The sequence below is a fragment of the Numenius arquata genome, chromosome 2, assembly GCF_964106895.1.
Source record: "Numenius arquata chromosome 2, bNumArq3.hap1.1, whole genome shotgun sequence".
NCBI classification, from domain to species: Eukaryota; Metazoa; Chordata; class Aves; order Charadriiformes; family Scolopacidae; genus Numenius; species Numenius arquata.
Window position 1 is genome coordinate 38,941,736 of NC_133577.1, and position 25,160 is coordinate 38,966,895.

The following is a 25,160-nucleotide window of genomic DNA, read 5'->3' on the forward strand; positions in this document are numbered from 1 at the left end:
ACCTCGTGCACCTAGTTAAACAGTACTGAGTTCAACATGCAATATTACTTCAACAGTTGTTAATAGCCCTTAGGATTTAATAGAAGTGTATCACATGAGGATTTTGCAAGTTTCATTGCTTGTTGCTACCTTGAGATATCATAAAGTTAGGTTGGCATACTGTATGATTTTACATATGACGACATTTCAGATGTTTCTTAGATTTTCAAGTCCGTTTTTATATGACCTGCATGCAAAGAGTGTCAAATACTGAAAATGCTTTGTCCCCCTCAAGTGTTTTTCAAATCAAAGAAAATGAAACAGTTTTAAATACAGGTTTGTGTATACATACATGCTGCCCTACTGGATGCAAGATGCCATTGCGTGTATTTGCCTGCAGAGAGGATGAGAAGAGGCAGCCTGTGACAGATTTTAGTCATTTTGTTGGCAGGTAAAGCTCAGAGTCTGAATGGTGAAGTGGCCAAGGTTGGAGATCCTGTTCCTTTCTGCCAACGCCCTGGTAAGGCAACTGCTGCCACATAAGTGAAACTAATCTCAGCGATGGCAGTGTGTTAAAATGCTGCAGGAGTAACCAGAATAGTTTAATAGCCTTAAAATATTTCTTTCCTTAAGCTGCTAGGTTTTGCTGCAGGTACAAACTGAGTTACACTCATTGCTGTAATTGTATAGTGATTTTTCTTGGTGGGGCTTGAGAGATTGCTTCTGATACTTGGTGCTAAATCCTAGGTAAAATAAATATTTAAGAATTCGGGTGGTGGACTCAGTGTTAAGGTGTATACTTGATCTTGAAGGGTGGTATAACAATAAACAAAAAATTGCTACATTGGGTTACATTGTTCGTTTATGTTACCAGTTCTTTTATTTGCATTCACTCTTCCTCTCACTGCTTGAGAATTGATCCTGTTTAGTTTTCTTTACAGGTAAGAGATTATATCTAAGTGGGATCCAGGGAAAATCAAAACTGCCTGTTCTTAATCTAGGGTGCTGTTACAGGTTATGGAAAAAAGTAGTGTATATTTTGACATTCTTCTGGTAAACTTCTTGTATGATTCAGGAATGAAGCCAAGTGCCTTCAAAACATGAGATGTACACATAAGTGCCTTCAGGGTATGCAGAAGTTCAGGGATAGGTCACTAGTGGTGACTTGGCATGACATCTTGTATATGTATGTGAAAGGAGGAGTGTTTTTGAAATATCAGTACAGGTTCTTGCGAGGCGGGGGGGGAATTTTCTTTGAGTATTAGGAGATTTTAAAAAATAAGTGGTTTTTTGTTTTTTTTTTTTTTTTTTTTAAGAAAAGAAGAAACAACAGGAATGTTCACCCCTCCCAGATTTGGGAAGCTATTTGCCAATGTGAAATATCTTCCTTGTGTTCTCATATGTGTTCCTGTAAAGCAGATACTTTATTGTTCTTGAACTTTATGATGCTTTTGCTCCTTAGTAATGACTTTGTAGGAGTGCACTTCTGAGGCTTTCCAGTAAGATGTCAGTTCCTGTGTTTGCACTGCGCCCTGTGCAGCAACCTGTAGCATGAGGTGTTTGCATTCATGTACAGCAGGTGCCTGGTGTGGTGGTACCATGGCAGGCTGGTCGTTGGGTTGCCCTTTGGGTAAGTAGTGTCTGTGGGTTAGTGTTTCCCTCAGGCACAAAAAGTTGCAGAACTGGGTCCCCAGTGTCCCAGGCAAGTTCTTCACCCATTGGGCACCTGTGGAGGTGGTTATTGCCTCCTGATTTAGGATCTTCAGAGTGCAAAACAGAACCTCATTTGAGGGTCTCAGTTAGGCTTCTTTATGGGGCAACACTTGGCTGCTGAGGCTCTTCTGGAGAACAACAATGTGGGGCATGTATAGAGGTGAAGATTAGACTTGTCTGTAGTTTTTAGAATTGCACATTTGCTCAGGATACATGCTGAGGAGGCAGTCTCTGTTGTTGATCCAGACTTTAGGCAGCTGAGACAATTTTGCCTGTAATATGAAATTATTGTCTTCTTTCTAAATATAGAGCTGTCACTTCAATTTCCATAATAAATTTGATAAAATAACAGCGTGGAACAAAATTTGGTATGTAAAACACTGTATTTCCATATATGTCTGTGCACATGTTAGAAGTCTTTAATGTCAATTTTTACATGACAACAAAGTTAAAGTCAGGTTATTTAGAAATGGCTCTCAACTCCAATTTTTTTTTATTGCAAGGAAAAACCCCACAGAATTCCATTCTAATTCACTGCATCGTGTTTAAGGAGAAAAACCCCTCTGAAGCATGTAGTGTTGGAAAGTACCCTTACACAAGTTAGAGGAAACCCTGGCATTTTACCCATTTTCCACTCTTCCTTCTGAAGACATGTCAGATTCCTTGGGATCTGTAAAAGGTCATGAACAAAATAAAGAACATTCTTGAGTATGCAGTTACAGCTAACTAAAAACTAGACATTCATTACAGTATCAGTATTGCTTGTGTTTGGAAAGAACATCTGCACGTGAGAATCTCTTGGTTAAGAAAACACAGTTTAGCAGAAATAAAGGAGTGGTTGCAGTAAATCACTTCTCAGGTTTAAGTTTACTTTGTAGTAGAATCAAAATGTTTTTCTTTACAAAATTGGAAGTTTTTTATCAAGAGCTAAGTTGACTTTCTTTTTGCACCTTGTCAATACAGAATGAAAGCTTTTCCATATGGAAGGGCCTCCAGTTGTGACAGCTTTGCTTTTGCATCATGTTGTGAAGTATAGGCAGTCTTTGACAAGGAAATGCAAAGATGATCTTTTTTAAAAATCATTCCTTGCAAGGAAAGACACAGGGAGGTGGAGGACAGAACATTGTTCAGGGGTAGCATAGCTCTCTATTTCCTTTAAGTGACATCTATGTTTTTCAGGCATACCATGTCCTAACATGACTAAAATGTCAAAACTATTGCACTATTTCAATTAAGTTTGCTTACTGTCTTGTGTTCCAACCCTGTTAATTCCATTGCTGGTTCAAAATGGAAACTGTTTCCTGTATTTCTTTGATTTGAACTCAAAGGAAACAATTACTTTGAGTATTGAGTTAAATTTGCAAGAGAAATTTGATACCTTAGAATACCTTTTAATTTCATTTCATTTTTTAAATACGTAGGCATAACCTTGCAGAGATTGTTTGGGAGGCTCAAAAGTGGTTTGCTCCTTTTAGCAGGGGATAATCTCAGCTACATGTGATTCTGTAAACTGAAAATATGTAAGAAGTTATTCAGGAAAAGGATGAGAGGATAGGATGGAGGAAAGGGCATCTCTCTGGGTCATCACAATCATCTGGGAGACACCAGAGCATAACTTCTGCTGTGCTGCATTTTGTATCACCTAAGTCATTTGGCTAGTAATGTCTAAACCCTGTGGTAACTTTCTCAGTTGTCTGAGACTGCGGGTGGCTGAATTGTCCCTGTGTTATAAATATAGACACAAGCAAGAATTACTGGCTTTGAAAGACTTTCCCTAACGTACTTTTAGTTGATAAAAGATTTTTGTTCACTTCAACTCAGTATATGTGCCACTGAGGTATGTATAACCATACAGCTCATTAATGTGTTAATATAAACCCTAATAACATTAAAAGAGAAAAGGCTGGGTTTTGCCTGTGTTTTGTATGCAGTCTTGAGTCTTATCAGTGAATTTTTAATAAATAAAAAGTATTTATTTTTGATAGACTAATTATAAGTAATAGAAAATTATTTCCAATTTGTCTTTTACTTCCTGCCTTTATATATATTCTAAATACATTCTAAAAACCAGTGGCAGATATGGCCTAAAATTCCAGTAGACACCATGTTATGTTCTTATGGAAACATCTGATTAAGAACATGGAGTTTAATTGTTTTAAGTCAATCTGGTAATACATTTGAATTTGATTGCTGTATAGTAATTAACATAAATATCAAGAAAGGTGGAACATACTTACATGCTTCATGGCATAATTGTATTTTTCTTTTTTTTTTTTTTTTTGTTTCTGTAAAGAAAGAAGCCTCTAGCATGACTCTAGTATGATTTATCTTTCTGGGCAAATGCTTTCTCACTACTGAAAAGAAAGACTGTACATTTGATTTGTGAGAACTATGTTTTAGTTTTCATCGCATTATCCTTTGTTTTGTTTTAGCCACAGCAGTGGATTTCAGCTGGATGATTAAAAAAAAAAAAAGTATTTCTTCTTTTTCTAGGTGTGGGCACTCTCCTGTGTATCGTTCCCGTGAGATGTCAGGTCGGGCCCTTGTCCCATTTGTTATGGTAAATGAAGTACCACGTACAGTGCTGTCCTTGCTGGAGGGGCTTCCAGACTCTACCAGTCCTTGGATACGACAGAATAATATTCATGGAACGCTTCTGCAAGTAAGTTTTTGGGGGTTGGTTTTTTGTTTTGCTTTGTTTTTTACTGTGGGTTTTTTGTTGGCTTTTTTTGGTCATACTTCACAGCCAGATAACACTCAATGAGTTGTGCTGAATGTTCACACATTGTCAAAACATGTATGAAGACTGCTTTTGAGTCAATTCTATCAGATGGTAAATGTGGAATGCACATTTCAACCATCATTAAAAGGCTGTAAGCTGTAAATATCAACATTTACATTTCATATAATGTTTCATCTCTGGAGATTAAAGTGCTTTGAGAGCAAATATCTTTATCGAAAGACATCTACAGAGAAATCTATGTGACTTGCTCAAAGTCATAGAGCAAATCTGAGGCAAAGCTAAACTCCAAGCACCAATAGTATTGTAGATATTGAGACTTACTACTTACCTATATATTTATTTATTACTTCATTTGCTTTTCATGCTACACCAGCAGCTTCCTGTGAGTTTGCTGTACAAGTTGTGATAAGCTTTATACTGTATTCTTCTGAAAGCATTCTGGAGCAGGTCACTATCAGTTTGAAATCAGAAATTTCTTCATTCCCCATATATCATTCCTTTGGGCTTATGGCAGTCGGTTCACTGTGTTTGATTTCTTTTTAAGCTATCATGGTAATAAGTTACCCATTTTTATTGCCTGTTTTTCACGAGCAACCCTCCAACAAAGCCATATTGTACATGATCAACTCTGTTTGTCTGCCTTAGCTGGCAAGCTATCTAGGTACACATTCCCACTGTAAACTGTGTGGTAGGGGATGTGTGGTTTTGTTTTGGTTTTTTTTAGTGTATCTTTTCTGGCATATTATTTCCCTTTAAAATCATGACCTTACAGGAAGCCTAGGACAGGGAAATGAGTGAAGTCCCTCTAGAGCTGTTAGTGTCAACTTTACTTGTAAACGGTTTCAGCCAATTGAATATGGATTTGGGTGATGATTGGTTACAGTGAAGCTTGTCACAGAGTGCGGGATGATCGTGTCCAGTCATTTCTGCTCTGAAAAGCCGTTCCTTCACCTGTATGCGTGCAAGTGCTTAGAGCCATGAGCTGGTGCATCTGCATGGGAAGGAGGAGCTTGCCATCATCAAATTACCCATGTAGGCCCGGTGTGTCACAAAACTGCTGAACCTCCTGAAGCATTAGGAAAAGAGGGTTATTCCAACAAAGAGAATTAAGCGCTTTTTCGGTTCAAAATGATTAAAACCTGGGTCGTGTGGGTATGGACTGGCTGTAGACTATAAAGCCACTGACTTCTTTTTGGTGACCTGGAAAAAAACGAGTATCAGAGTGTTGGCTCTGAAAGAGCCCAAAGGATGATCTGGTTTTTAATCCAGTGTTGCTAACACGATCTTATGCATAGGTGTAGGGAGTTTTCTTTTCCATACCTATGAGATGGAAGATATTCTCAGGCTTTAACCTCATTTTTCATCAGTTTTGAGTGGCTATTAGGACCTACTAATGCAATTGGTACTGCACCAGTGAGAGACCGGTGCTGTCAGAGTATGACATTCTTCAAAAAAAGGTCAGTTGTACCATAACAGTTCAGTGATGTTTGGTCTCTCGCATTTGTCTTGGGCTTTGCTTTTATGACTTGTGAATCAAGGTTGTGCAAAGTCTTCTTTTAATACTTAATCAAATTTAGTATATGACTGAGACTCTGAACTATCTGTTGCTACTTAAAAATAACAAAACATTCAGAGGAAATACTGTAGGGTGATAAAGATGTGCAAAAAGGGAAGCGGTGCTGTTTGATGTTGTACCTCTGAACCACTAACGCCAGGTAGTTCAACACATAGTTAGCATGCACCTCCTGTAAACAGTACAAAGAGCAAAGTACTGGAACTCTCAGGGGTTGTTGGATGCGTGGTTTTGGTTTCCTTTTTATCAATGTAAGACAGGACTTGCAAAGCTGCTGCTCAGGCTCATTGAACTGTAGATAATTATGTTAGGGGACTGCTTGTTAAAGCACTGTTTCTCTGAAGACTTACTTGAAGAGACGGTGATCTGGCAGTGTTTGAAACTTTGCAGTGCATTTCCATGACACAGTAGAGAATTTATCTTCCTCTTTGATAAAAAACCAAAACAAAATCCCTACCAAAAAGAGTGAGTCTGTACAAAACCCGGTAAAATTTAGGGGTTTTTTCCAGCAATTCAAGGCCAATATCATACAAAAATGGAATTCAGCAATTTCATTTCATCAGTCACATTAGAAGCTAAGTTCGTCTGTTTTTATTTATTTATTTATTTGTTTCAGTGTTCATATGCTGTCAAGTCTTGAACAGGAAGGTTGGAATTTTTCAGACTTTTAAGCATCTGTGGCAGTGCCAAATGTAATGAATCTTGAAGGTATATTTCAGTTATGTTTCAGAGTTATGTAATGGCTATGCAAGCCAAATGTTAGTTTGTAGAAAGATCATTCAAAAAGAGTCCAGCATGGGGTGCTTGTCCAAACATGACCTGGTTTTCAAAATGCTGAGATTGACGGAGGACTGTTTTTTGCCAGTGGATGCAAATGTGTTGTGTTTAACTTCAGACCTTTGTATTATGTGAAAACATAGGTTTTCCTCCCAAATGTGGTAACTAACTATGGCTCAGTTTTCTTAGGAATATAAATGTGCATGAGGATAAAAGGATCTTATGGTTTACATGTTTTACAGAAGAGCTCTTTTCAAGAATTATTGAAGATGAATACTGCTGTTCTATAACTCTTATGGAACTGATGATATTCTTCAAGGAGTAGTTCTGCATCATAAGTAAATGCATTGACTTGAATAAGAGCAAGAAAAACCTTTTGTGTGTTTAGTGTTTCATTTATGACTGCAGTTTCTGCTTCGCTCCATAATCCAAACTAGCATGAGGGACAGAGAGGAGAGGCAGTCAAGTTTATAATCCACAAGAAAATGCAGAAATCTTCTAGGGGCCTTCTTGAATGATGAAATATTTCTGGCTTCTTTTGTTTTAAGATTTAGGTTTTCAGCTGGACAGCAAAAGGAGGAGCTTATCCACAGCTTTATGTAGAGACTTCTGGAAGCATATAAAAATTTATAACTAGGGAAGCCCTTACATTTGTGAAACTTTGACTTTTGGCAGTTGCCAAGGAACCTAAAGTATTTGGGAAGATTGTGAGGTATCCTTATCAGAGGATCAAATGTTTTTCTGACCTTCTGCCTCTTTAGGGTTGGAATTCCTGCAGTTTGTATTCCTTCTGTTCAGAATAATTGAGAAATTCAGAATTAAGCTGTAGTTAATTCAGAAATGGTTTTTGGTGGTTTATTTTTAATAATCTGTACTCGTGATTAGTAATTTCAATGTGCTGATTTGACTCATAGCGGTATTTGTAAGCCATGCGGGTATGGACATTTTCGTGTCTCTGTTTTTGTAGAAATGTCTAGTCTCATAGACAACAGTCTTAACTGGGTGTCCTAAAGCTATAGTAAAGAAGGCCCCTATTTAAAAGAGTGTGTTTTGAGTGCTAATGTTTACGAAAGCTTCCCATCTTCAGTTTGTCTAATTCTATGCAGTTGCAATAAGCTTGAATGTCTTGAGCAAGACACTTGTTAGAGTCAAGAGTTAGTCAAAGACCTCCAAACATTAGTGAAGCTCAAGGCTCACTTAAATTTAGAATTCATAGAGAGAGATCACATGGAAACGAGCCCTAAGTAGAAGGAATTATGGAGAGCTGGTAGTTTTTTAAAGAAAGAATAACTCCTGAACTAGGAATCAACCTAACACAGAATGCATACACAGTGTAATAACACACCAGCTTGGACAAATTAGGAGTTCTTTACCGAATGCAAAGGAAGAAGAAACGTAGTGAAGCAAGAGCGCGCAGAGAGGAAATTGGAAAGGCCAGGGCAAAAATTGGCTGGAGCCTTGAAGAGATTTCTGCGGAAATACTTAGTCTTGGAAAATGGAGGCTGTTGATAGCTGGTATCTGAAAGGTATACTTTTTTCCATTAGTTCATAAACACAGTCAAATATGATCTTAAATATTGGAAACTACATTGTAACATTAAGGATGCGTTAAAGTTCAGCACTTGGAAATAGTGGATCTGCCATCATGTATATAAGGTTTTGCTTGGGCCTGGGAGATAGATGATCACTTGAGATTCCTGCCAGTCTCCCCTTTATTTTTTAATGATTCTTTGATCTTGCTAGTGATTGGGGCATCTTCATGCAGCTATGCAGAATTTTTATTTCCATCAGTCTGCACCTGGTTAATTCTTGCTTGCATGGATTTGTGGGTATAACTTTCGTAGCTTTTATTGTTGTAGGTGGTCTTGCGTAAACCATCAAAACTTTAATGTAAATTACTCAAATTAGTTTTTAAGATTGTTATTGCAAACAAAGGGTTAAATATTAGAAACATGAATTTTACTTGGATTGCAAATAACTGATTGAAACTTTGAACAGTTTTTATATGCAACTTAGATAACATGTGCTGTACACTTACACTTTATACTGAACAGAGTCCAAGAAGGTGAGCTCTTCGGCATAGTAGGGAAAGAGAGCTTGGGCTTGTGTTTTTCCTAACCCATAGGCCTTACTACTAAAGACTGAGATGAGGATGACATTTAGTACCTCAGCCTTATCTCAGCCAGATTCATCTCCAGGTGGGCTTTGGCTTCCCTGACTACCATCTCTGCATGCTTTGCCAGAGCCTGTGTTTTCCTACCAGGTTACTTGTCCCTGCTTCCACCTTCTGTATACTCCCTTTCTGTGTTTGAGTTTTGCCACAAACTCTTTGTTTATCCATGCAGGCGTCCTGGCACATTTGCCTGACTTCTAGCTTGTTGGGATGGACTACTCCTGAGCTTGGAGAAAGTAGTCCTTGAATATCAACCAGCTTTCTTGACCCCACTCCCTCCAGAGCCTTATATGTTGCTCTCCCCTTACCTACCAGTGCTGTAGCACCATCGTAGAAGGCCACCAGATTTGTCAGGCATGACTTGCCCCTGGTGAAGCCATGTTGGCTGTCACCAGTCACCTCCTTATTTTCCACGTGCCTTAGCAGAGATTCCAGGAGGATCTGCTCCATGATCTTGCTAGGCACAGAGGTGAGAGTGACCCACCTGTAGTTCCCCGGGTCTTTCTTTTTTCCCTTTTTGAAAATGGGGCCTATGTTACCCCTTCTCCAGAACCCCCTTTCCCCAACAGGAACTTCACCGGACTGCCACGACTTTTCAAATATAATGGAAAGTGGCTTAGCAGCTTCATCTGCCAGCTCCCTCAGGACCCATGACATCATGGAATTATGTACCTTTGGGTTCCTTAGATGGTCTAGAACCTGATTCTCCTAGAGTGGGCAGTTCTTCATTCTCATAGCCCCTGGTTTTGCCTTCTTCATCTTGGGTGGTGTGGTTAGAGCCCCTGCTGGTGAAGACCGAGGTGAAAAAGTCATGCAGTACCTCAGCCTTCTCCATATCCCTAGTCTTGCCTTTACCTCTGACATACATACAGAAGTTTTTCTTGTCCTTAGTGTCTCTGGCCAGATTTAATTCTATCTGGGCTTTAGCTTGCCTAATCTTCTTTAGCCTCTTCCTTTGGGTGCTTTAAAATAAAGAGAAGTTAAGCATGATTTGCCCGGAAATCAAGGCAGCACCTTTAATTCATCTGGCTGTAGGTTATTTATGATGATTAAAAAACCCTCCCAAATGCATGAACTTTCAGATTGGTTTGCCAAGGAAAGCAGATGTTAGACTTCAGCTCTTGTTTTTATCTTGTGAGAATCGGTTAACATGATTGATGCTGGATTTCAAAGGCTGTGTGATGTGTATAGACCTAGAATCTAGTTGTTATTAGTAGAGTAGAATAGCAGCAGTTCTGCACTTATTAGTTTCCAGAAATCTCTTTTGCATTTGTACACTGGAAAAATCTGTACCCTAATGAGTGTACATACCCTTACATACTGTTCATATCGAGAGTAGTTCATTGGACAGCTGTAATTAATCACAGAGCAGATGTAACTGTTATTAAGGTTTATTTCTTTTGCAAATGAAACTGCACATCAATTGGGTCATTATCTTGTATCTTATCAGTTTGATCTTCCTCATGTTCACTTTGGCAAGCCTACAATTTTGTATTTTTAGAACATACAAGAGCAGGTAAATGAAAGTTATTAAAAAAGGCATTGTGTTTTCATTTAACATCTCTGTGCCTTGCTTTGGACACTTCCGAGATGTTGAAGGTGCTAACCTACTTCCTGGAGGTTTTATGTGGATTTATAACTAAGAGCTGACAGTATCTAGCTTGAGAATGGGAAACAGAACAGTACAAACAATTTTGCTTCCCTTATCTGTCCCATTCACTATGCAGTCCTGTCTTTTTGGTGAGCAGTTTTCATTCTCTTTGGCATCTTTTGGGCACAGATGAAAGGAGAAAGGAGGATTGAGTGACTTCTCCCTCATCGTTTGCTGCTTGTATATGAAGAGAGGGAACTACATGACATTGTTTAAATGTACATGCTGCTTCCATTCACTGTCTCCCTCAGGAAATGGATTGCACTGTCCAAGATAAAGCTTTTCACAGAAGTTCCCAGCTGCACATAACATTGAGGAAAAATTTCTGGCTGGCAGCTGCTTTTTGCATAGAATAAAATAAAAAAACCTCTGCTTCCTGATGATGTCTTTGCAGGTGGATCCTTCCTGTTGTGACTGGTTTTGGTCGCTGCTGTAACTCAAAGTCACAGAAATTCTGTCTGATCTGCTGTGGTCCCTTGGAATATTTCTCTTCATTCCTCCATCTTCTGTCTGAGGTCTGGCTGGTACCTTCTCTTCTCCTCACTGCATTCTTCCCACTTTGTCACTCCTACTGATTTATCTTAAAATTTGTTCCCTGAGCATATGCCAGTGTTTTGCATCGCAAGAGAAGAACAATATCTCCTTTTGTCGGGGGGATGGCGGTGACCTGTTCTTAAAGAAATAGGAAATATAACCAGCAAGAGACAGATGAAACTGAGAGAAATTGTTGTGCTTTGATGCAGGGTTAAAACTTCATGAAGACAAAAATAGAAATTTAATTACTTAATGTTGTTTAGTGTGTCATAAGTCAGCAATGCTTCTTGTTGAAGAAGCAACAATCTTCACAAATTGTTACTCTTAATATTCAAATTTTCTCCATACTTTGAATTTTTCCACAAAATTCTGTAGTTTCAATTAACTAAACTGGTACTATAGCAATAGGCTGGTTCAAAGAAGTGGTTTTGTGGGGGTTTATGTTTGTTTGGAGTTGGGTTTTTTTTATATTCACTAATTCAAACAGTTCTGTTTGGCACATTAATGCAAAGTCTTGTGCAGGGAAATGTTGGTTTGAGTTTTTGAACCTTTTTTTTGTTTTGCTTTTGAAACCAGCAGCACTGTTGCATCTTTCAAATCTAAAGAACAGACTGAGTCACATCATCTTAGTCAGTTGCATGTGACAAAAATTAGACTTAATAGGAGATAGAAGGCTTCATAACTCTTTACACTAATTAGCTGACTTCGGTGGTACAAGAAATTAGCAGTTGTTATTTTTCAGGGAATAGCAGCATCCTATCAAATTAGACTAATCTTTCTGAAAATACTTTCCAATGAAAGAATCTAGAATCTTTGTATTAAAAAATAATATGATTAAAAAAACTGCATGGTTGCATGGCAGATTTTTCTGCCATCTGTACAGCGTTTTTATGAAGGTGATTTATTGGTTTTGTTTTTTCTTTGTGGAGTTTATTGAATACAGCAAGATTTGTGTGATAGTAGAACTTCAAATTATCTTTGAATATGCTGATGTTTTAAATATTAATGGAGAGCTGGAAGAGGTGATTGAAAGATGAAAGAGTTGATTTAAAGGATGGTTGGAAACTTCATTAAAGCAGCAAGAAAATGTGGTCAAGAACATAACCTGAGTATAGCCATACTGGGTCATGCAAAGATTTGTCGGAGTCGGTGTGCTGCTCCCAGCAAGGAGTGATAGCAGAAGCCTGGGAAAAAGAGTAAGACAGACCAAGCAGCTGGAGAAACTTCTGCATGTGCTGTTTTTGCTTAGAGTACTCTTGAGCCAGAGACGGATGGACATGACTTTGTTGAAGAAAAAAATTAAGTACATAGTTGTACTGATGAACAGAAGCAGTTGATGATGAAAATACTAATAGGTAGTTTAATTATCTGGAAGAGTTGCATTAAGGCAGCTTGTTGATGATGAAATTAGAGCCTGCCTAATGAATGTGGATGCCTTTCTCCTTCCTTTGAGATGATGATTTTACCTTAAGTTGCTACAAAGGAAGGTCAAGCTTCAGGTATTTGAGATTACAATCACTCTTGTGTTTTATGAGTTTAATACTTGGACACTTACAGGAATAAAGACAATTTAAATAAATATGAGCATTTGAAAATAAAGCAGAGAAGAATGAGGCATGAAGAAGAGCTAGCAAGCAATCACAGGACCCTCTTTATTACAGTGCTGAATAGGTAATAAAACCCCACAGACTCCAGTGGCTGGGGTGAGAATATGACAACAGGAGACATATTGGGCAAATATATTTTGAAGGTCATTCTTAGATGTTGGTCCTTGTGGCTGAGTGAGAGAGAGAGGTATACTACTCCTTAGCTTGACCTAAAAATCTTTAATGCGAATTACCAGCAGGGGTGTCGGTGAACATATTTTTTTTTCCTGTTTTGTGTTGAAGAAAAAGGATCTCTAGGGTCTGAGGGAATGAATGGGGAAGTAGCATGTTGTTTATTTGGCTTTATTCAGTAGCACAGAAACATTGACTGTGGTGAATTACATTTTATTTGACTTGGCAGTAAAGTTTGAAGTGTAGAAGTTCAGTGTTGGCTTATAAAAACTTAATATAGTAAACAAATGTTACATTATCTACAGATCAAAGAAATAAACCTGCTATAATTAAATGTTTTCCAGTGAAACTTCCTTCCAGCTGTTTCTCTTCTAAGTTCAGTTTTTAGTGTTCAAGATAAGCCTTACTTTTAAGGTTAGTACAAAGAGAAAAGGAATATTTATGTCAAGTTGAAAACATACTCACTTATATGTAGCTGGCAATAAGAGCAGTTGTCTCATTTCTTCATGTTGTAAATTATTATGAACTGTTACATAGGGGTACACTGATACAAGCAGGCAGTAAGCATTTGAGAACAAGATTTATATTTATGAATGCAACTAAGTTCCAAGAATGGGAGGAGGCAGTCTCTGAAAGAAAATCATTGAAGAGACTTTGCTTAAGGTTTTCATCCAGCTACCTTTTTTTTTTTTTTTTTTTTTTAAAAAAAAAAAACCCTCATGTGGTAGTGCTAATTGGCTGGGCAGATCTGCTAGTTGGATATTGCTTTGAAGTTGCTTTAACTGTAATTGGTAATGCTCCCAAATACTGTGTCTCTGATTCCCTAAGACATGTCACTAGCTTTCAAAAGGGCATAGGTTTGGACAGCTCTTACAGCTCTGTTGGGTCTTTTCATTCCGATTCTGCATTTTTGTTGGGATTCCTTCCTACAGCAACTAAGGATATGCAGAGATGCTATTGCTGTAAACCTTGTGTTCACATCTTTGAAGTTTAGGAAGAAAGTGTGGAAAGTGTGGTTTTAGAACAGAATAAGCAATATTCATCAGTGAAAACAAGGCTACTGTTTTTTCATTGAGAGGTAACTATAATTACCTGGGTTGTGCTGGGGATAGTGTGAGGGTTGTCCCCTCCGTAAAGTGGAATGGATGACCTGATGGACACGCTGCCTCCCTCTCTCCCCCACCCTAGAATTTAATTCTTATTACTATGGGTATGGCAAGCAGTTGCAAATGCAAATGTTTTGGCCTCCCTGATCCAGTGCAGCTGGTACCGCTCCCGAATGAATAAAAGCTTCTGCAACCCACTTTGCCAGCAGAGATTGCCGGGTGGCTGTGTGTGCCGTTTGAGGTACCCTGCCTGGTGTTCAGTTGCAGCCATAAAGCATCACTAGTTGTGTTCATTAGCTTCTCTAGTTTTGTCTTGGATAAATGTGGAGGGATTGAAAACACTATATGCTAATGTGGTTATATAGGAACAACTTTTATTAAGTGTTAGGAGGATTTCTCTTTCCTTAGTTTAATCCTATAGGTACAGTTTTCACAATGGATCTTTTTAGATGATGGAGATGTTAGAAACAAATATTTTTAGCACAGTGTTCTACTTTTTACTACTTAAATCTTCCTGAAGAGAGTTGAACTGTTTCAGGCACTGGCTGGTTAACTTGATTTAGGCCTCCCAGAACAGCAATTGAACTCTTGTGAAGTCTAAATTTTTTAAGTGTTCAATTCTATGCATATTTCTTGCACCTGTTTTGTATTATGAATCTTTAAGTATCCCTCATGATTAGTCAGGAAAGCAATCCTATCACTCTGTCACAGGCAGAGGATGTTTTTACAGTTGGGAAGGGAAAAGTTGAAACTTGTAAAGTGTACTGAAGATATAATATTCTCCTAGGTGGTGCAGTGGATTAATTTAGTACTCCACAGAGTTCATTCATCATCTCCAAAAACATGTTTTCAATCCCACCCGCATAGGACTCTTTTTCTCTTCCTTTTGATCTAGAAACCATGTCTTTAAAACTTTCAGAGCCAAAAAAAAGATAATCCTGGATACACTTCCTGGATATACTTTTAAAAATACCTATCCATGATAACTGCTTCTGACTGCTTAAGGATGTTTAAAAATTATTTATGAACAGTGAGGGCTTTTTACTGTCCTCTGTGTTTTCAGAAGTCCAGACTATAGAGAGAAATGTGGGAAGGTGCCATCTTTGGAAGCATTCTCTGCCTGTTTACAAAGCAGAAGTAGTACCCTCCATGAAAGGAGGAGAAAGCTGGAAATACAGGCATTTAAAAGAATGCTGGATAGGAGAAGTGAATGAAAAGGGACGAGTGGTTTTAAATGGATAACTACACAGTAAAGACTTACCTATACTGAAGACCAGGATGCAAGAATCTCAAGTAGTAGAACAAAATATTGATAGGAGGAGAGGAGGAAAGACCTGGAAATCTAAGAAAATGAAACAAAATAAACACAAAACAAGAATAAGACACTTTTCCAAGGTCTGGAAATCAAGTTTAGAGTGTTCATGAGTCAAATTAAAATTTTTTTGAATGAATGCTGTGTACTTTTTCCTTCTTTGACCAAGTTTAAAGCATGTTATTTGCTTTACTTTTTTTTTTTTTCTGTTTACATGTCATAGGCATTTCTTGCAATAGTATTTTTTACCACTGTTTTTTCTTGGCTTTGTTAATTTAATTATTTTAGAATATCTGCATTTCTGAAGTAGTTATTGTTATGGTGCTAAAATTTTCTTGGAACAGTTTTCATGTGGCTATTTGACTTAGTGTGGTTTTTGTGTTTTTTTTTTTTTTACTGAGGCTCTAAATGGCTCTGAATCTGAACTGATGGCATACTCTGGAAACATGTTCCTCTGATTTTGTTTCTCTGATGCTGTTTACTCATGGACTGGAGGAGAATAGGGAATGGATATCCAGGCCGAGGAAGGATTGCACAGAAATTTGACTGACATAAAGGAACTACACAGAACAGAAAGTTGATGTGGGGCAGGACTAACAAGAAGAAGCTGTGTTATAACTAGTAGAGGAGGGGTTTTTTTGAGGAGTAAGGGTGGTGTCTGACTATCAAGGTCTATCTATATGTTTTGCTTTTAGGTCAGGGGCTATGTGGGAAGCAATGCTATATTGAAAGAAAATTTGATTTCCCTTTTCTAGTACAACATACTTCCAGTTTGGGATGTTGCTGCTAAAACCCTCAATGTGGTTTCTGAGTTGGAGCATCAAAAATGCGACTTCCAGCGGAGCTGCAGGGAGCTCTTAGACTTGAAGTACCCTGAAAAGCCTTTGTCAGGTCCCAGAAGCAGCCTAGGTGTGGTCTAGCCGCAGAGGAGTTCAAGGGGGTTGCTGAGAGGATGATAGGGATTCTTCTAAATTTATCACTTCTCAAGGGCCTTGCTTTTCTCTGTTCCTTCCTTCATAAAAAGTGCCAGTTGTCTCTGGATCACCCGAGTCGCCTTGATGTTTGGGAGTATGGAAACCTCCCACAAGCCTTCAAGCAAGCAAAGAATGAATGAGGCTTCTGAAGGCATGATAAGCAGCAGGTGCTTCTGTTCCGTCCTCCCTCATTCCTTTTCAGGCTTGCACCTCTGTTCTCCCTCCCCATTTCCCCTGGCACCCTCACCATCAACTCCCTCCCGCCAGCTCTTGTTTCAGGTGCTTACTTCTCCATATCTCTGTTGCAGACTGAATCCTCTCTAAAGAGTAGCTGCTGTCCTGGTATGTTGTTGCTTATTGCAGTAGGGTTATTACCATGCTGTCAGAAGTTCATGTCAAATGTACCTGTATATTGACTTTTATTCAAAAGCGTACACTTCGGATTCAGTACATCTTCACATCTACAGTGAATGTCTTAGCCTGGGCTTGGCAGGAGACCTCTCCAGATTGTAGTAGTTCATTCTGCCCTGTTTTTATTGTGGAAAATAAACAACGGTTATTAATTTTTTTCTCAAATATACACAGGTATTTCCATAGATGCAGAAAGGTCTTTGTGTCAGAAGTGGGTGCTGGGAAAGTTTTTAATCTTGGAAATCAGATTTGTCCTTTTTTGGTGCAAATGCACCAACAGTAATATTCAAATTTCTGTTTTGCTTCAAGAAATCACTTAGGAATCCACTTAAATTTTTATGACAAAGATGAAAGATACTCAGCATATATAGTTCATACTGAGTTTGATTTCAATATAGTTGAAGTTTTTTAGCACCTATTCTTCCTTTCCACAGTCCAAATGCACGTATATATTTTGCTTTATAATATTAATTTTCTATTCTTCAAGGAAAAAATAGCTTAAGGTAGGAAAAGCCAACTTAAAACTTCTCGTTCCCTACAAAACACTTTTATAGCAAACAAAATGCCGATTATGTCCTCATCCCACACTTGAAAATTGGAAGAAATCTTTCCCTTATTCTTCTGTGTTCTTCTGACTGTCTTGTTACATTGGTGAAACAAACACCACTGGCAATTAGAACAGGGAACTGTAGAGATACTAATGATCACTTTTTTTTTTTCCAAAGGAGATATAAATGGAGCTACTCTTGAGTGTGTGTTTGACTTGTTTCTTTTCATTCTCATTTTTATACCTATTGAATCATTTTGTGCCATTAGAAGTGCCAGCTAGAGCCTTTGATCCCTGGGATGAAGTCAAGACAATTAAGATTTTAAATCATAGTGTCAATGTCTTGCATGAAACACACTACATACTTCATACTTTTTAGCTTATTATTTTAATACAAAAGTAATTAATACCATCATGGAAATACATGTGTGCCATGTATATGCTCCTGTTGTCGTCCCATCTAGTGAATACTTCCCACTTCCAAAAAAGCCTCAGGAAGATGTAGAGGTGGACACAGTAACACTCTAAAAGACTTCACGTATACATCTTGTTGCAAAATTGTTGTTGTTGTTGTTATTTCCTGATGTAACATCTAATAAAAAGCGTGTGCTGTATGTGTGTATCCTGTGTTGCAGCATAAATCTGCAGCCTACAGATAGTCCTGAAGTATTTCAAAAGGACAAGACTTCGTGTCATCACCTTCAGGTACTACTCTCACAGGAGACGCGTTGAGCAGCCAGGATTTCAAACCCCTGCTGTGGTCCTAGTTAGTGTTGTGTTAAAAGTCACCTTAAAAAGAGTTAAGTGCATCAAATGCTTCCAGCAATAGAAGTGCTTTTTTTTCTGTTTGCTGTTTTGGGTCAATCGTTTATTCTTCTGAATTATCATATTGTAAGAAATTATTTCAAAATTAATCAAACTAAAGTAGATTCTGTAGATATTAGGAGCTGATGAGGTAGTACTCTTATGACTGTCATTACTTCTCTTGGATTATTGTACTCTGCAAGACATTTAAAAATTATATTACAGCATCAGGCATCCTCTGTTGTCAGAAGTGAAAGAGGTTATAAAAGCCAAAATGAGCATTTTATGTTTAAAATATATAAAATATGGCTTCTTGGCACTTGGTGGTCACTGGGGAGATAAAAAAGCTATCTTTGTAACTTCATAGTGCCTTTAGCAATAAAAGCATAATACTGCTTTCCCTAAAAAAATATAAACTATTGGTAACAGTGGTACATACATGGTATTAAAGAAGGAAATAGAACTACAAAATAATGTAACCCTTAGAGAGTTGTTTCATGTTCTTCATTTTTCATTTTTCTGAAAAGCCTTATTGCACTCTTAGGTAAAAAATTATTTTTAAGTTAAAGACCTTTCAGACAGATACATTAAATATACAGCATTATAATTTGAATGTAATCTGACATAATTAATAGTTTTAATGACATTTAAAGCTCTCTGCAGTATTGTATAATGTGGTAATTTGCGAAGAGTTGAACAAGAAGTTTGTTTCATGTGAACTTTAATTTGTGAACTTCCACGATCAAGTGGTCCAAATAAATGATCTCATCCTGACTATTTCCGAAGTTGAGTTGCAGATGTTGTTAAATTTATCATGTCCAGTTCTCAACTTATTACTGCAGTATATTCTTGGGTTCGTTGCTCTCTCAGAGTGTGGTAGGCTTTGATATTAACAGTCAGATTTCCTCAGAGAGGTGTTTATAACCACCACAGCCTTTGACACTTTTTCCATCAACTGTTTGACTAGTTCAGTTTTGCTAATGTTTTTCTATCAGCCTTTTCCTTTCAGAGGAATTTATGTTCCATCTGAGTGTTACCTCTTAATTCAGTTTTATATCAGTGATATTTATAAAGATTACATAGGAAAATAGGAAGAAAGGCTTAGAAGTTGGCAGTCATATATATTTTTTCATTCAGTCAGTACATGAATGGGGCTTATAATGGCTTTATCTGCATGGGTGATCCCTGGGGTTTTATAGGAACAACCTTGTTGAATAGAATTACAGTACCATGATTACCCATGAAAATCCACAGAATAATTGCAGTGTTGCAATTATACAAGCATAAAACACTTCGGAGGTGTCGCTGGATGATGGACAATGCCATTCAGTTTTGGTATGGCATGTCACGAGCAGGAGGCGTTTATTGTCACATTCTCGTAACTGAATTCCTGGAGAAAATCGATTTGGACCTTCTTCTTTAGCCTTATTTTTCCTGGGAAAAAAGGAAAAATGGATTATTTTGGGTGGCAGATATGGTATTTGTCCAATTTGTACAGTGACTAAACCAGAGAACTAGGTGGTAAATTTGAGGAAATTTTTGTTTGCTTTCATGGTTTGTAATACAAAATATTCATACTCAGTATCGTTACTGTGTTGTACACAGTGCTGTCTGCAGGGGATCTCTTCACAGATATTTTGTAGTGAAAACCATGATGTCATCAAGTATTTTGGTTTGACCTTTTAACCTGTTTAACAACAAACTTTTACTCTGTCGTTCTCTTTAGCTTACTAGGAGAGCGCTCATCCTCCTTAATATTAAGTAAATAAATAAATAGGTGGACTCCCCTTTTGCAGCTGGTTGATAATTTTTAATGTATTGTAAGGCCAACAAGACCAATAAAGTCTTAACAGTGTTTGGAGGGGGAAAAAGGGAACTTGTTTTCAAATAAAGTTCTCTTGTTATTCCAAGTGTATTTAACTGATGGAATTTAAGTAAACTTCTAAGCTACCTCAGTGGATTCAGTAATTGCTGACAACATCATCTTGCTAATTCATTTTATTGTTCTTTTTGCCAAATTGAAATATTTTTAGGGTTTGAGTTTATTTGACGCAGCATACTTCATACTGTTATATGTGCTTTACTGTAGTTTTATTTCTGTAGTAAATTTTACTGCTTCTAAAACAAAAATAATACTGTGTTACATGATGATCCTTCAACATAAACCATCAATCCCCAGTGAAATCTGTTGATGATGATCACAGATACTTCGTGATCAGGATTTAGGACAAGGCATGGCACAGACGCCTCTAGGGCTCTGAAAGATTGCAGCAATGTGATAAGGGAGATACACATAAAATCTGTGTGATGAGAAGCCATTCTGTGTGGCACCTTTTTGCAGCTTCCTTTGTGGTTTACCAGAGGTTATGAGCACCGTAACGAGACCATATGACAGAAGTAGTGGTGGCTTCCACTCATTTCTATTGTGCCAAATGCAGACTGTGAAGTGACTTAAAACTGCAAGCTCTCCCTGGATTCCAGTTTAGTTTATCTAAAGGTGGTCAATGGAAAATGTTTAATGTTAACTAAAGAAACTATTGATTTTAGTGGGTGCTGTTGCAATTGCAGCCACTATTAAAATACAAAAGTGACAGGACACTGGCTGTGGAGTGGTGGGGGGAGATGAACACAGGCAAGACCAAATTGTTACTGATTGCGAGGGGGAAAGACACGGAAGAACCCATTGAGATATTTTTCCCACCTTGTGTATGGTATTTATTTGCAAGAAAAAGGGTATGAAGTATCCTGATACTTCCTTGCATCACTGATGCAGAATGGTTTTCAGCTGCCTTGAGCGAATCTGGCACATAGTAAAGCGGATGCATTGCCTCGTCGTTGCTCTCATGGCCAGTTTTGAGGCTTTAATGCCAGAGGATTTCTGTGGGCTTGTGTCCTGTGATCAGCTTGTGCACAGCAGTCCACATCCAGCTGAACATTACTAGCCCTCTGCTGGGTGTTGCAGCTGCCACAGATCAGCTGGTGGTCCTCCCTGGGCCGTTTCAGTAAAAAGGAGTGAGATTTGCTTAATTTAAGTAATAGGCCTCAGCTAACCTAACTCATATGACTGAAGGAGTGGGAAGTTTGCTTTTATTAGAAGACTGGCTATGAGGTTTGAAGTTGTCAGACTTCAGCAGGATGCACCGTTGAACAAGTGGCGGGCATGGTAACATCTCTCACTGGTACCGCTGGGTCCAGAAGGCAGCCTCTCTGCAGTTTAATATCCAAAGCGAGTGGAGGGTTAAGCTACAGCAGCTTTACAAAACTGTTCTTGGAACTGTTTTTAGAGATAGTGAGACAGCTGTACTCCTCTGGGATAATAAAATCAAAGGCAAGCATGTGCAAATGCTGGAGAAGGTGGTCTTGAGTAAGAAAATGCATTGGAAGAACTTGCTTTTCAAAAAAACCTTTTTGCCATAAAAACATTCCCTTTTGTCAAAAACACATCTTACCAATTGCATGCGAGTGGAAGAAGGAAGGGGAAAAATAATAATAAAGAACAGATTTTCCTGAACAGCTTCTCATGCCTCTGAAGAGAAGAGCCCCAGCAAATTTCGTCATTTTTTGTTGGAATTTGTCTGTTACTGGTGAATTTGCAGAGACAGTGTTTGCCTGTCGTGATGCTGCTGATTGTAAAACAAAGTGCATGAGCTTACTAGGGTTCAGGAAATGTTTGATAGCTTTGAGTTTGGCACTTTCTGTGATAGCGTAGGATGCTTGTTTGTCTGGGGAAATAATCCACAAGGCGATGAAGCATTGCAGCTAATTCAAATCAGAAGGAATATTTGAGCTGTTTTGGGGAGATGTAATCAGCTGGCTAGCGAGACGAAACTTTGGGAACAAAAGAGAAATATATTTCGGGTAGAATTCCAAGTGTTCAAAGCAGAGATGCAAAATTCATTAATGTTGTTCTCTGATTATAGAGTTAGCCTTTTCCTTGCCCTTAAGTTTACCTTGGCCAGGGCAGTTGCAGTTAAATGGCACTGTGAAAATTACTGGAAAACATTAACATTAACTTGTTATTGTAAGCTGACATCATGCTGAGCCTGATGGGAAGTAAGAATTTATAAATAGCTTGTCCATATGCGTAAGGCAAAAATCTGCTGAGTTTCAGCAGTAGCATGATTCATGTATTTGCTCTAGTTTAAGTTTCATCATAAGTTATCTATGTTTCTATGAACTTCATAGTTTCAAAAAGTATATAATACTAGCAGAAAACTTCAGGAAGATCAGTGGCCCAAAACTGATGAACTCTGAGGAAATACTGTGTATATTTTCTGTGCATTTTTGCCCGTACAGTCTGCATCTCAGTGGCACATATGTATTCTTTCCGCTGTTTTCTCTGGAGAGCAAAGTGCTTCCAAAAAAGTATACGTAAAGCATAATTTAGTCATTTTTTCCTCCCCACATAAATTCTCATGCACATGCTTACTATCGGTGAAATGGAACTTAAAGGATCTGAGTTAAGTCTGTCTCTGGGATGCATCCCCTGTAGATTTTAATTAAATCACTTAATTGCGCTGTCTGTGCCTGCAAGACTTTCTTCTATAATAATTCTTTTGGAATATGGGGGGGCAGGGGACGACTACAAAAATTGAGACACGATATGCTGTTACATAAGTAAAAGCTTTATTTCTTCATCATTCATAGAAACGAAGCAAAAGGATGACATATATTTTGGGAAGCCAGTCCTCTCCTCTCTCAGATGATCTTCCTTGTTGGAAAGCGGCTGTATCCACATCCTCCTGTGCTGAATACTACTGCCTTGTAGTACAGTGAGAGTAAAAATATAGGAAGGCTGTTTGGCTGTTTTTGTCTTTTCCCTCTCATGGTGCATCTCAGTGGGATACTTTTATGCAAATTACTTTGTAGATGTTACTGTAATTAAAAGAGAAAGAGTTTGCATTACATGCACCATCCTTTGTGCTGTTGTCCTAGATACTGCCTTCGTAAAACTAACTACTCAATATTCATGTTTACACTTGGAATTCAGTTTAATTTACCTACAAGTTAAGCCCACACATTAGCTATGTTGTCTAGACATAAAGCTACTTTTATTGCATGTTTCAGTTTGCATGTTCCTTTTTTGTAGGTATAATTTTGACAGAGGAAAATTCTTGTGAGTTCTGTGGTAGGCTACCTGAGTTCAGCTGTGTTAGGCTACGACAAGGAGTATGGCATTTGACTTCAGGGTCTAGGCAGCAACATGGATGGTGTTTGATATATCTGTGTAGCTGTAGCCCCTAATGTCCCCATTGTTACCAGCAACTAATTGTGTGAGAATTTTCTTTAAAGGAGGAACATTTTTCTCTATTATTTGCACCAGAAGAGAGGTGCAGCAGTCCCTGCCGTGGAAGAGTGAGCAGGCTTACACTAAGTTCAACAGGCTTTATAATATTGGCTTAGAGCTCAGAAAAAAGAGTGCACTTGGCAATATTGAGTTCCTCCGATGTAAATGGAGCCATTAAGTGACAATATGCTTGTAAATACGCAGCAATGGAGGGGGAGGTTGATCCTCGTTCATGGAGGCATGTACAGCAACAGGTTAGTACTGACTTGATGGATGAAGGGGGAAAAGCTTTTGGAAGATTAATATGACCCTGAAAAGCACCACCTTTTGGGTTTTTTTCCATGGGTATATCTACCTGCACTTGGACATTTAATGTAGCAAATTATTTCTCAAACTTCAAAAATACTAAATGTTTTTCTTCTGTTTGAGAGACCTGTATATGTATTTTCTCTTCTGTAAGTTTAAAATCATTAGTTGGGAGAAGAAAATTGTTTTCTGAAGCTACGAGTTTTATTTCACTTTGTGCTATAATGTGAATTTAGGAAATAAAAACATCAAATTGATGTAGCTTACTTCTAATTATTTTCTCAGCTTGAGTATTAATGCAGACATTCCTGAGACAGAAGATCACCTCTGCTGAAACCAGCAAAGCTATGGGGTCAAGTAGCAGTGTACTTCTGAGCACTTTTTGTAAACATGTTCGTACTGACTGTGTCTCTTACATGTCAGCTTCTTACTGTTAGTGGAGTATCCTTTAATATTCTTCCTAATTGTAAATATCCCTTAGCAAACAAGTGTACCTTGGTCTTTTATTTGCTTTTTGTCTCCTTCATGTGGACATGTGCAGGATAACTGTGTTACAAGGACATAGTCTGGGAAAGAATCACTTCAAATTGTTTTACTACCATCCCCCAAAAAAAGAAAAAGGAAAAAAGCTGTTTAAAGGAGGGGGAAAGCTTTATATCCTTTGAGGTAGCTGGATTAAGACAGTGATGGGTGACTTTTTATGATGGCAGCGTTTAGACTTGAAAGAGGAGACTTGATTGTATCCTTCCTACTGTTTGTTCTGATCAGAGCTGCAGGCTGAGCACAGTTTTCAACTGCTTGCAACATGCGGTCTGGTCTGTTCATTTCTCTAGACTTTCAGGTTTTGGTTTCGGGTGCTGGGAAGATAAGAGGTATGTTTGCAGAGAGTAGTAATGCCACCAGCTCCACAGCAGCCTCTTTCATCTCTGGTCAGTCTGGCTGGTTAGGAGGTTGTGAGTGAGACCCTTACTCCTCAGTCAGCTGTGCCTTTTCTTAGCACCATCTACTTATTGGGGTTTTCTGTTTTCTTATCAGCCAATCTGTCTGTAGGTCTTTTCGTTGCGCTTCTCTGCCCAGAACATGTACCTTTAGTTATAAGATGAATGATAACTTTAAAAGTATCTTAAATCCTAATGGTAAAATAGTCCTAATAATTATAAAGTGAGACTTGGTGTCAGGTTTCTGTGCAAACAGGCAAACTGTGTACTGTTAAGAGAAAAATCAGCTAGGACTTTTGAGTAAATAACACTGATGAATATGATGTTGGCTGGCAGCAAACTTCCTACTGTTTTTGTTTTCTCCTAATACAGAATTTCAGTTGCACATACAAATCCAGTTTCACCTGGACTAAAATAGGAAGAAAAACCTACTAAAAATAGTATTGCAAATGGTATCACAAGAAGTTTGATCTGTCTTCAATTTTAAGAACACGTTTTCAATAATGAATGTTTTATAGTATATATGTATCACTGGCAAGAAAGCCACTTTGCTA

General features: G+C 38.1%; 1 protein-coding gene across 1 annotated transcript in view; it reads left to right on the plus strand.

Moving 5' to 3' along the window:
* The window catches only part of THADA (THADA armadillo repeat containing), a 162,629-nt gene that overhangs the window by 66,007 nt on the left and 71,462 nt on the right, over positions 1-25,160 (plus strand). Inside the window, exon 28 of the mRNA XM_074166315.1 lies at positions 4,186-4,354. Within this exon, the coding sequence (XP_074022416.1) occupies positions 4,186-4,354 (169 nt within the window). The remainder of the gene's footprint in view (positions 1-4,185; positions 4,355-25,160) is intronic.